The 14,176-nt window shown below is 36.7% G+C and overlaps 1 protein-coding gene across 1 annotated transcript in view; it reads left to right on the top strand.

Annotated features, from left to right (window-relative positions):
• Positions 1-3,492: 3,492 nt before the first annotated feature.
• Positions 3,493-14,176, top strand: part of LOC121423972 (basic phospholipase A2 1-like) — a 15,645-nt gene continuing 4,961 nt past the window's right edge. Inside the window, exon 1 of the mRNA XM_041619527.1 lies at positions 3,493-3,680. Coding sequence (XP_041475461.1) covers positions 3,605-3,680 — 76 coding nt within the window. The 5' untranslated portion in view covers positions 3,493-3,604. The remainder of the gene's footprint in view (positions 3,681-14,176) is intronic.

Genomic DNA, 14,176 nt, shown 5'->3' with positions numbered 1-14,176 from the left:
ATTGCTTAAATAAATAACCGTTCATGTGTTCTTTTGCATAATTATGTCCATGCATATACTTAGGAATGAATATGATATGTTTGGCTATATAGCCATCAGCAAGTACATGTATCATAGTTTAAGATTAAATTGTTTGTTTACTTTTCATTTTCGTATTTTTTGGGGGAAAATTGTTTGCCGTTCGACAAGTCAAATCATGGTTATGGCATTATAACCCTTCAAAATGCTTTCACACTGTATGCAAAGGTTAAATTTTGGCAATAACGGTCGGTGACGGTTAAGTGACCAGTGTTACCGTAATGAAACGGTACAATCGTAGCTCCGCCGTAACATAGCCGCAGACGACCGCAATGCATCATGTAGTAGGCCGTAATACCACCGCTGTACGCCTCTACAGGAAATAACTCAGTGTCACACAGAGTGAACACAGTTGTGTTTATTTCATTGAGATGTTCCATTTCAACAGAGTTATTAATATCTCGAAAGCATTTCTTACGAGTTTACTACAAATTCTCACTATGTCATGTGCAGTGTATTCTTTCGGATAGCATGAATAGGGGGCGGTAATCCAAACAACTGCCGTCCTCTCTAATTCTGTCTTATGGAACGATCAAGACAGTTACTCGATCACCATTAACCGACTCCTATCTTTATTCTATCAATGAGGGCATCCTTAATAAGGTGGCATTTGCTTTTAGAGGAGGTTGATAATAAATATGAGTCATGAACAAAACTTTAAACTTCAACAAAGCATAATTTTGTCTTGTGTCTCTTTCTTCTTGGTTGGTGTATTTTTCTCAAACCGTGCAATACAATCTTTTAACTCGACTTAGGAGATGATATCAACCATTAGTCAGCAGGGGGATACGTGAACATTATGTCACCACGGTAACGCTGATAATCTTAAAATAGATTTTTTTTTCTTTCTTTTTCTTTTTACAAACGCTTTGGATATTTGCCAGTGACGAAAAAGTCAGGGTTCAAAGTGATGACAATCTTCAAGAAAATGGAAATCGATTCATCATCATCGATCTAAAACATGATTCGAGATAAGGGGAAGGTATACAGATAAGATCTGGGTCCCCTAACACGAAAGATTAGCGATCAATCGCTGAATGGACTGACCAATCAAGATCAATGTTACAAGCGCATTTAGTTCAAAATACTGACCTGGAACCAATCAGAAGTGTTCTGTCATATTTTCTATTTATCGCACAGCTTTGTGTTACGAGACCCAGAAGGGGTTATGCCTCAATCATACCAACAAATATGGCATCAATTCGACCAACGATGTGCCATTGGAAATAACGTAGCGGCCTCGATCGGCCTTGAATCGGTTTCACCGAGGTGTGACAGCGGTCAGAACATGCATCAGTGTCTTGTGAGTAGTAGCACGGTCACACTGGCACAACAGACGCCAGACCGACCGAATCGATTACGTGTATTTCCAATGACATGCCATCGGTTGGTTTGGAGTCGGTTTCGTTGGTGTGTCTGAATAGATAGAAAGTTCCCAATTGAATCGATGCTAACTATGCACCCTTTAAGATTATTCACTTGGGGTGCTGCGTATTAAACACCATAGACAGAATCCGCGGAAATCAGATTAGTATGCTCAAAATGTACACTTTTTTACCCAAATCACCTTCATTATGGTTGTTGTTGGGAAGTTGTTTTTTTTTGTTTGCTTGTAAACCTTTTCCCCTGCCAAAATCAGCTTCATTTTTTAGTGAAAACGTTGTTTTTTGTGTTGTTGTTTGTTTAGGCTTGTCAATTTTTTATGGCAAAAATCAACTTTTCGTTGGCCTGTCATTACCACATCTTCAAATTCGTTCCGAGGCCCCAGGCCTCGTCATCCATAGGCCCTTACTCCATGCATTGACCCTACTGTTAGAGTGAACCTGTGAGAGAAAACAACTGCGAAATGCGATTGATTGATTGATTGATTGATTGATTGATTGATTGATTGATTGATTGGTCAATTTAATTCACCAGGTATTACATATTTGAGTTGATGTTATTTTATTTATCGTTTGTTTCTGCATTCATATTATTCGTATAATATCAAACATAATATATTGATCAATGTATTTTGGCATGAATCATAGAGAAAAATGGACTGAACATGTCATTTTTAGAAAACATGATCTACTACCAAATTGTTATTCTCAAATTCTCAACTTGCAGGTATTTTCAGTATATTCATCATGAGCAGACTGCTTGACAAAATTAATGACAACACTGATTAAAACTCATTGAATTAATTAATGCATTCATAAAACATAAAGGTACACATGTAAGGTTTAGAATATAATTTGACAGGTTCAGACGTGAACTTATGAAATAGTTTATTTACAAAGAGGTCCTTTGCTGAGTAACTGACGATCAATAAGATTCATGTAATAAGGATATTCTAAACCTACTGAAATGCCTTTAATCAATGAACAAAAATATAAATATGATTATCTTGACCAGCGTTTACTAGTAGTTCTATTCGTATTCATTTGTACTAATGTACTGGAGTGGAGCGTTGTAGCCAGTGGATTAGTCTCCGGACTTTGAAACAGAGGGTCGTGGGTTCGAATCCCAACTATGACGTAATTTCCTTCAGCAAAAAATTGATCCACAATGTGCTGCACTCAACCCAGGTGAGGTAAATGGGTACCTGGCAGGAATTTATTCCTTGAAACGCAGCGCGCGTAACAGCTGCACCGCTAAAGCCAGGGTAATTATGCTGCATATACTGTAGAGCGCTTAGAGACTTCTGACAAAGTAAGTGTTAAGAGCTATATAAACAAGTATAATTATTATTATTATTATTACTGAAGTTAAACCACCAATTCAAATGAATCATTTTTATTTCCTTATGCAGATTAAGATAAGGAAATAAGTAATGATATTATGTCACGAGTTGATATGTATTGATGTTGATATTATTCGAAAAGAATCGAAATATTATATGGATTTCAATGAATATTGTATAATAAATACATATAATAATCATCATTAATTTGCGTATTATATTCATCCATTCAACGAATGTTTGATTACACGTTCATTCCTTTGGTGCGAAGAACATATATCAATTTATATGTACATTGTTTTTAAATCATTCACAATTCCAATTGATCAAAAAGGCTATATACAGGCCAACTCACCTAACTTTTCCTAAACTAAAAACTGTTTCTTATGTTATTTTTTCTTCTTCTTCTACTGTCATTTTCAATCGACTACCGCATTGCGTTTCCATGGTTACAAAATGAAGGTTTGGCAACAGGCAAATTAAGATCAAACAGCGATCAAATTTATTCCCGGACCCTGGTACATGTCAAAATATTTACACCTAAATACTGATTTCCGACAATAATTAACTTAATTCACCTTGTTAATCTCAAAGTATGCTCATGTGATCATTTATAGATACAAACAAAACATTTCTGTAATGCACGGCGAAATCAAAGAATAATATATCATAATGTTGAGTGAGTGTCTGAACGGACGCAGACGACACATGCTGTAATCGTGCTCGTTTAGAGATATCGGTATATCGCATTTGCCAGCAAGCCATCTAACGATCAGTACTCCATCCGTCGTATGCTCAACAATGGATCTAATAATGAATACGTTCTTCACATTTATCATCGTCAATGTTTGCCTTTTATTTGGAATTGGAGAAGCCGGTAAGTTTTCCAGTTTAAAACGTTAGAAATTATACAAAAATACCATTGTAGGTGATAGGATCATGAAAAGGATACATGTTGAGGTGGTCTCATCTCATTCATTAGAAAACTGTTGAATATACTAGAATGTCACTTATTACAATCAAATACTATTAATAATTCTAGATTTGGAAATTATAATAATCATTATTATTGTTTTCGGAGCAATACTTTACAAATTTCAGCCCCATACAATTTTTCTTTTTACCTTATTAAGGATTTATTCTAATTGTTATGTATTGGATGTAGTCCTCGATAAATCATATCATGATCTTTAACTTGCAATACACTGCAAAAAACACTGGTGTTGATTTAACACCAGCCCGGTATATGTCCACACTAAAGAAGTGTTATAAACCATACCATTTTAATTTTGGTCCAACACCAGATAGATGTTTATACAACACCAATTAGCATTTTAAAACAGCATCTGTTTGATTCCAAACTGGTGTTGTTTAATACTTCTCTGGTGTGGACATATTATATAGATTCCGGACTGGTGCTAAACTAACACCGGAGCAGTGTATTTTTATTTATGTCGAAACGTTTTCTTATGGTCTTGATGTTTCTGTATTACTTTATCGTGCTTATATTGTCTGTGTTTATAATCATGCTGCATAGGTAGAAAAGATTAAAACATTACATTATCTTTCACTGACCAATTGTCTCCAAAGGTCTATAAGACCAGCTATTACGCTCTTTCCTGAAGATAAAAGCGTTACCTAATTCAAATTTCCGATCTGCGTTTGTGAGCTTCCTCGTGCAATAAAACGGTTTTTCCCAAACTAGTAATTAACCCGGACTTACCACTAAAAAATGTCAATAATGATCATACAGCCTTACGATTTTGAGGTGATAAAGAAGGAAATGGGTAATAACCATCGATTCGTTCCATAATTATAGTATAATGTGCACAAGCATGCAGAGTTAAAAAAAAATATACAACGCTGTTTACTATATGAACCTTACAGTAATTGTTTAAAAAAAAATCAAACAAGTGTTTAAATCTTAAGCAACAAAGTTTAATTTTCAATATGTAATCTTCAATAAATTAAACATGATTGTTTAAACGGTTAAACAAATACTGTAAGGTTCATATAGTAAACAGCGTTTTTACTGTGTGGCTAACATCATGAACATCGGTATTACACTCGTTTTAATGGCCTATGCAAGAACTTGATGGGGGAACTATTACAATGCAATAACAAAGCTCTGTTAGAGTTCATTGGAGGAGAAAATCCGAAAGAAACAAATGAGTATTGGCCTATATATCATAGTGAATATGAAATATTCTATTTTTTCCTCATTGTCAAGTAAAACAACGATTATATACTCCCTGAACGTTAAGAATTAGCATTGTTTAATATTGTGATTCAGTCAAGTTGGTCCTTATTGTCAAATGTGTAAAAATTAGATATTGTATAATTCAAACAATAAAAACAAAAGAAATAGTGAGAGAAGGACATCATCGACTGTCTCATTTAGATGTCACTGAATTGTGCATATCTCTATTTATTGAAATAAAAAAATTTCTGGGGTGGACTTGACCGTTAAAGGCACCTTCCCCTTCTTTACTGTACATTGCTGTGAACATTAAAATGGTTTAATGTTTGCGGTGGCCTGCATTTACAGTATTATCATAAGCTCGTGGCTTGATCAGACTTACAATTTGGAATATTATTATCATGACATATTGTATCATGCGACGTAAACATTATCAGATTGTCAAAATATTAATCCTCCTGAGCCTTGGCCGCGATCGTGACCTTAAATCTCGCATTCAATGCATCCATTCTCATTATGATATTATCATTCCATAAACATTGTTCAAGCTCAAACCTTGTTAATTGATTACATCCTGTGTACAGATTACATTCGTTAAACTCGTCTCCGCCTTTAAAGTACATTCAGTGAAATCAATTCATGATGATGATGATGATTGCCAATGTGTGTTGCAGAGGCGGATCTACAGGGGGTGGGGGCGCATCCGCCCTGTGCGCCCCCCCCCCCGTTTAAGAGCCATAATCAATATTTTAAATGCAAATAAATTCAATTTCAATTTCGGAAGTTTATTGATATAAAATCCTGACATTTAAGGATCATCATCAAAAAACAAAGAAACATAACAAAAATAATAATACAACATAAACATAACATAGTAACAACGAGGTATTAAAAAATACAAAGAAAAAAAGAAGAAAAATACCATTGGATGAAATGTTAGATGCGAGATACATAAATGGCAAAAATGCCGTTCTTACACAAGAGAGCCCCCCCCCCCCTTTAAAAGTTACGGCATAAATATATTTTTAATGGGAATATGTTGTTCATGCACAAGTGAGGACCTTTTATTTTTATTATTGCTTATCATATTGTACGTGGACGAAATGACTTACAATTTTTGTTGAAAAACTTCATTTTCTTTTGCTTGGGAAAATGTGCCCCCCCCCCACCCCCCCACTTTGGAAAATCCTGGATCCGCCCATGGTGTGTTGTGTATTGTGGGGGGTTTTTACTTCTTCCTTTTCTTCTTTTTTGGTTTATACAATGGTCAAACGTTGTGGCAAAAAAATAAAATGCTTTGATAAAAAGCCATTGCAGAGGTTATTGATGGTGATGATGATGATGATGATGATGATGATGATGATGATGAAAATAAATAAATATTTGTCTTGCGCAGTGTTGCCTATTATTGTACGCATTGTGCGCATTGTGAAACAGCGCAAATATTGGAAACATAATTAGATAAGATAGCGTTAGCTAAGATAAGTCATAAATAAAAACTGCATGCGTTAATTTCATACTTTGGCGTAGACGATTCTGGCATGATAATACATGTTGCAAATCTTATATGCGAAATTTCAAGACATCAAAAAAGAAAAGTCTTCGATGAAATGTTGATGAATAGTAGAGTTGAATGGGTTATGAACTTTGATTTGATTGAGTTTTGAACCTAAAGCCGGCCAGCAATATCATTGTTTCCAAGTTTCAATGCAATCCCTCATTTATAACATGTCCTATGTATATACATATACACTCAAAGTGAAATCACTTCCCTGCCATCTTGACCAGATTATTCTACTGAAAATTCCCTCGTTCCTGCCATGCAATAAACTTACCCTGTTGAAATGACTCAAAATGCAAAATCTCTGTGGTTATATTATGTTTCATGATAATGTATAATGTTACATTATGTAGTATAGAATTATGTGTAAAAATCAAGAGCGATGATACATTATAGGAGGAGACGTGTTTTTCTTCATATTCTCTGGGATTATCTCTCCAATAAAATATTAGGGAAAATATTAACATAACTAATAGCAGTTTAAAAGGCCCGAGCTAGTGCCGACAATAAGTATTCACATTTCCAAATATCGATTGGCTATAATCTTGTATTTTTTTCTAAAGATATGAAATGCTGTTAAATATCAGTAAATAAATTAGCAATGATAGAATAGATTCGTTTCTATGCCATATCTAAATATCCTACGAGATACATTTTATGCAAATCTCAGTGTATTAAGATTATTCTCTTTTGATTTGATTAGGATGATAAGTATAGCTGCAATTATATATATAACCTTGGCCAATGCTGCGATAAACATTTCCTCTCAAACTCTGATTCTTGGCCTGGAAATTACATTTCATGACATGAAATTTGCACAATTCCTACAATCAAACGTATTCATTGCCAATATTTCTTACTGGAAATGATTTCGTACTTCATAAAGTCACGTGACATGAAAAGTGCAAGTGACTGAAGTTTTGGGATGAACAGACGTTTTTTTTACTATTTTTCAATGACGTCATGGCTGATCATGCCGTTCCGATCCTATTTTGGACGCAAATGCATGTTTGTGACCTGGATAGTAAGTTCAAAATTCAGTACTTTATATTAGATTTTGTTAATGCAGTTGAGTGACAACTTTCAATTCTAAAAAAAGAATAACCTCTTCATTCTTGTATTTTTCATATCTTTTATAAAAATGTGTAACTTATATGAAACAAAGACGCCTATGATATATTTTTTCAGTCCTCGGACAATATTCCCTTATCAAAGGTCAATCATGTTCCTGTGTGCCATTAATGTACACTCTTAAAAAAGTTGGGCAAAAAATGCCCAACTTTTAACCAACCCTGTGCAACATATACTGTCCACACAAATCTGCCCAAAGTGGGTAATAAAACCCAATAATTGGGTAAAATATTTGCTCATTTTGATAAAAATTGCCAAGAATATAGATATATTTTTACCAACATATATTACACAACACAGTGGACAGTATGTTGCCCAACATTTCAAGTGTGTATAGACTTTAATTGTGTAAATCGATCGTCTTAAGGAGACCTATACAAAGTCCTTAAACTTATTCCGAAGGCCTGACTTCTCGTGACAAACAGTTGTACAATCGTACTATAGATCGTTTACATTTCCTCCACAAATAGAATATTCTGATCCTCTTCGTTTCCTCAAAGTCATGTTCATATCTTTGTCTCTGCCTGACTTATCGTTTGTCGGTCACCTTGGAACCTACCTAATCCTATACCCCTCCCTCCCAAATCACCCCCACCCCTCCTTCTCTCTCGTTTTTCCTATTTTTTCTTCCCCCCCCCCCCCCATCTCCCTTCTCCTCCTCACTCTCTCTCTATCTTTTCTCTCTATCTATCGATCGAAGCTATCTCCTCCGTTTCTTCTTCACTTCCTCCCCTCCTCATCAAACTACCCCATCCCTTCTATGTTTGTCTATGTTTTCCCACACGCCCTCCCCTATCCTTCTCTATCCCCTCCCCCCCCCCCCCCCCATCTTCCTTCCTCCTTCTCTCCCTCTCTTTATCTTTTCTCTCTATCTATCGATCTATTCAGCTATCTCCTCCGTTTCTTCTTTACTTCCTCCCTTCCTCATCCAACTCCCCATCCCTTCTATATTTTTCTATGTTTTCCCACACGCCCTCCCCCTCCCCTATCCTTCTCTACCCCCCCCCCCCCCCCATCTCCCTTCCTCCTCTTCTCTCCCTTTATCTTTTCTCTGTATCTATCGATCTATTCAGCTATCACTTCCGTTTCTTCTCTACTCCCTCCCTTCCTCATCCAACTACCCCTTCCCTTCTATATTGTTTTTTTATGTTTTCCCACACGCCCTCCCCTCCCCTATCCTTCTCTACCCCCCCCATCTCCCTTCCTCCTCCTCCTCTCTCTCTCTTTATCGATCTATTCAGCTATCACTTCCATTTCTTCTTCACCCCCTCCCGTCCTCATCCAACTACCCCATCCCTTCTATATATTTTTTTTATGTTTTCCCACACGCCCTCCCCCTCCCCTATCCTTCTCTATCCCCCCCCCCCCCCATCTCCCTTCCTCCTCCTTTCTTTCTCTCTGTCTTTATCTTTTCTCTGTATCTATCGATCTATTCAGCTAAATAGATCTCCTCCGTTTCTTCTTCACTTCCTCCCTTCCTCATCCAACTACCCCATCCTTCTATATTGTTTTTTTTCTATGTTTTCCCACACGCCATCCCCCTCCCCTATCCTTCTCTATCCCCCCCCCCATCTCCCTTCCTCCTCCTCCTCTCTCTCTCTTTATCTTTTCTCTCTATCTATCAATCTATTCAGCTATCACTTCCATTTCTTCTTCACCCCCTCCCGTCCTCATCCAACTACCCTATCCGTTCTATATTGTTTTTTATGTTTTCCCACACGCCCTCCCCCTCCCCTATCCTTCTCTATCCCCCCCCCCTCCCATCTCCCTTCCTCCTCCTCCTCCCTCTCTCTATCTTTTCTCTGTATCTATCGATCTATTCAGCTATCTCCTCCGTTTCTTCTTCACCCCCTCCCGTCCTCATCCAACTACCCCATCTCTTCTATATTGTTTTTTTATGTTTTCCCACACGCCCTTCCCCTCCCTATCCTTCTCTATCCCCCCCCCCCCCCCATCTCCCTTCCTCCTCCTTTCTTTCTCTCTCTTTATCTTTTCTCTGTATCTATCGATCTATTCAGCTATCTCCTCCGTTTCTTCTCTTCTCTTCTCCCTCCCTTCCCCATTCAACTATCCCATCCCTTCTATATTGTTTTTTTATGTTTTCGAACATCCCCCCCCGCCCCCGCCCCCCCCCCCTCTCTCTCTCTCTCTGCAATATACTCTCAAACACAACACGAATGGAACGCAATCGACATGATCAATGACGTGAAATTAGAAAGACAGTGGTGAATAGATTAGTTCAGTACAGAAAACAAACCCAAAAATTGTATATTTTCTATAAAATAAAATCACCAAATGAATTCATTTCTTGTTGTTTACAGATGATTATTTTATGAATGTTAAGAATCCTCTTTTTTGGAGTAGAGACATATAACATGCAGGAAACATATCAGAAAATGATGACTCGCCCCTTTTACTTTTAAACGATTCTGGATAGCCGGATCAGATTCTGTTATGATTCGACACTGTTTTGTTTGTTTGTTTGTTTGCTTTGGGTGTACTCAGAATTTTCCAACTCCTTTAGATTCCAGCGCGCACAGCAAAAACCGTGGCATTGGCCGATGTACAACGCCAAACATTTTATTTACTCTGAAGTTAATTTTGTGATGTTAGCTCAAAATCAATTGGTATTATTAACAGCACCTTACTTATACACTCGTTGGTGTTCTGTTCAATCTCAAGGGTGAATGTTTAACTGGTGCCGGTTCAACACCCCTTTTTTGTTGATGTTGTTTTGGGGGATCTTTTTTACACTGGAAGGGGTGCAGACTTTTCCTCCTCCTTCAGTGTCCAGCGTAGTAAATGTCTTGAACTCTAAAGATCTCTATCTTCAGTTGGATGATAATTTGAAGAGGAAGTTTTGTCTGTTTTTGGAGGATGTCACCCATCATCATGGCCAAGTAAACCGATCACTGTATTCTAATGGGGGTATTCCCGGGCGTTCCCCAGCATCTTCACTTCTATTGCATACAGTTCCCGTGTATGGACTTCTATTCTTAAAAACAACTCTGTATACAGCGAATAGTGTGGTAATAACATGGAGAACCAATTCAGTTTATTTTACTCTGGTGTTAAGTTGAAGGTGTTTGTTCAACTGCTATGGTTATTAATTATTGCAACATCTTAACACTCTTTGGTGTTTTGTTCAATCTTTAAAGTATAAAAGTAACACCTTAGGATGCGGTCCACCAGAGACAACAGATGGTGTCAATTCTAACACCTATATGTTTGGTGCTTTTTTTACAGTTTAGCAAATCTTTCAGGATCGAGTCGAATTGGTCACAGCATTACCATTCATGCCAATAGTGTGTATATAAGGATGGAAGTTTGGTTGTTTAATTCCATAGCTGGTTTGGTTGTAAGTGTAAAGTGGAAATGACGATGTATCTGAAAACAAAACTAAATAATGATTTAAAAAGTAGATCGGGTCCAGGGCTAGTGTTCTAAGCATTTATCTCGTGTTGGGATTCAAAGGAAACAAAAATTAAGAAGTGCATAAAACAACAAAACATAATGGAGATTAAGATAGCAGGGCTACATCACTTGACTAATGTCAATATTTGACGACGACCTTAATAAGGTTGTAAGAATATCTATTTTTTGATCCACTTTTTTATCAACCAGTTAGCCCATACCGTTACCACCATTATGTATAACCTTGAAAATGTATTGTGTATCAATAAAACGTGGCTTTTAAAAAAAAAAAAAGCTGCTGGAATTATGTTTCAAAGTATTACAGACTTTTTGATATCAATAGTTGCTCTTAAGTGTTCTTTATTATATGACACCGAAATTATTGTGTTTGTTCATGCATGATTGAGCATTTATCTTTTGTCAAGGGATGTAAAAAAATGGGTTGCTACGAAGTGGAAGAAATTGATACAATAATTAAAGCCGCCATCAGAAATCTCTATTTTCCTCTCCTTTGAAACAACTGTTCTATCTTACGTCGTTTCACGGTTTTACTTGGTAAATCTGTTTCTGTCTGTGGTAACACCCAGAGGAACTCGGCAGGACAGCAATTTTTGGTAGTAAACGCCAAGCTTGTATGTAACCAATTACTTGGGAAACATTTTTACGTTAGGTTAATCAGTCATGATAGCTGACCTTATAGACGACAGATATTACTCTCGGGCCTTTTATCAAAGTGGAGACAATGGCAAAATGAGGATTCGAACTCACATCCTTGCGATTATGAGTCCAATGCTCTAACCATTGGATCACACGACCCGTGTAACGGGGCGTGTGATTGCATATTCTCTATTATCTTGGGTAAAAATTGTATCTAATATTGTTATTGTTTTCTTTTAATTGAGTAAAGAACTTATCTGGTTAGGCAAGTTTGTTTTAATTTAGTAAGCATTGTGTAATCATGGAATTGATTATTTATTGTACTTTTTGTAAATGATTTTGCAGCCTCTAGCTGCAAATCAATTTTTACCACAACCTTCGCCCGACCTCTCTTTCATCTGTTACTTCCGCAATAATTGTCCTCAATCATCTAATGCGATAACATTAATGCGATAAAAATAATTCAAGTCCAGGAATAATCTAAAGCACACGTGTCCAAAAATGTGATTTTTACAAAATCGGCAGACTTGACGTTCGCAAGCTGATTAAACATTATTGTTTAGTTATTAAACAGATAAATGACCTTTAACCTTAGTCATGTGACTTGTGACTCATGCAGGTGAGACCAAAAATGGATTAACAAATAATTTAGTGCATTAGATATTAATTTCTACAACTTATTTCATTGTAAGGAAGACAATCATTCATACATGTGTGGAAAAAATGAAACAATTATGATTTCATGCAATAACATACGAAAAGGAAAGTGGGGGTGTGACATGATCAGCCCACCTAATGAATATTCATGACGATGTGCATATAACTGTTTTCACAAAATATTGATAAACTTAAAAATTCAATAACTTCTTTATCAGATTTTGACGAAATTTTCAGCATTTTCTTTTGTGAAATGTACTATATTTATCTAGATAAAAATATTTCTTGTCCCCTTTAATCGTTGTGATGACCAAATTGCTATTTATTCCTAATAGACAGTCAAAACTCCAGAATACGTAGTCTCTTTGGTTTAATTTCGTTATTTAATCATTTAACACATTTGTGCTTTACTTCGTTAAATTTTCATTCATGTCCTTTTTTGGGAATACGACACAACTCAATGATAGGAATTGCGCCATCAGCGGTCGTATGCCGAGTGTGTCTGTGTTTATGGAACATGCTAAATACTCAGAACTCACTCAAGCATTGTGAAATGATACACGCACCTTAGAAGGTCCCCATTCCACAGAGGGGAGACCTTTGAAGGACCTTTCAAAGACCACAAATTGGCAAGGTATTACAGCAGTTCCCAAGATCACTGAAATTTGTAATCTCTGTGAAATGGCTCAGAAGGACCCCTCGAAGAACTTTGAAAGACTGATGGATATTTCTTGTCTTACTGGTCTAAGACTTATCCTATGGAGATTTTTCAATGGTCTTTCAGAGATCTCTTATGCAACAAGTGATCTTTTAGAATTCTTTACATGAACTTTGCCTGGTCTTTCAATGATCTTTCGATGATCCTTCAATGATCTCTCATTGTCTTACAGTAATCTCCGCAAAAATCGTGAGAGACTGCCGAAAGATCATAAAAATACTTATTATAAGAACTTTGAAAGTTCATTGAAAGACCACTGAAAAACTGCTGAAAGACAATCAAAAGACAATGTTCCTGTATTAAAGACAACTGAAAGACTGTTTTGAACCGTTTCAAAAAGTTTTGAGACTCACGAGGACCACGAAGTCCATTGAAAGATCCATCAAGAATCGTGAAAGACCACGGAGATCTTTGAAAGTTCGTTGAAAGACCCTTGAAAGATTGAGCAATTTTCATGGTCTTACAGCAGTCTTTCAGAGGTCCTGCTCCCTGTGGAATGCTGGGACGAGACATTAACGCCATGAGCCCCTCCCCGTTAAACAAAGACGGGGCAGAACGAGGTGAATGAGTAAAATACCCCCCCCCCCCGTAGAAAAAAAGCACGAGCGAACATTGTGATTTTAAAATAAAAACTTGCTTTTGTGATAGTTTTGACACATTCATTCTTAAACACCCCTTTTCATATACATTTTTATATTATTATTCTTTCTTTTTTTTATTCATGTCATTCTTTCTTTCTTTTTCATTTATGGTCCTGACTCCTAAAACATTTTTTGTGGGGGCGGGAGATGCACACCCCCATATTAATTCGCCACTGTAATCTCTCTATCTATCTATCTATCTATCCATCCATCCATCCATCCATCCATCCATCCATCCATCCATCCATCCATCCATCCATCCATCCATCCATCTATCTATCTATCCATCTATCCATCCATCTATCTATCTATCTATCAATCCATCTATCTATCTATCCGTCCATCTATCTATCTATCTTTCCATCTTTCTATCTATCCATCCATCCATCTATCT

Source organism: Lytechinus variegatus, chromosome 11, assembly GCF_018143015.1.
Source record: "Lytechinus variegatus isolate NC3 chromosome 11, Lvar_3.0, whole genome shotgun sequence".
NCBI classification, from domain to species: domain Eukaryota; kingdom Metazoa; phylum Echinodermata; class Echinoidea; order Temnopleuroida; family Toxopneustidae; genus Lytechinus; species Lytechinus variegatus.
Note: the sequence above shows the minus strand (reverse complement) of the source record. Positions and strands in the feature narration are given on the sequence as shown.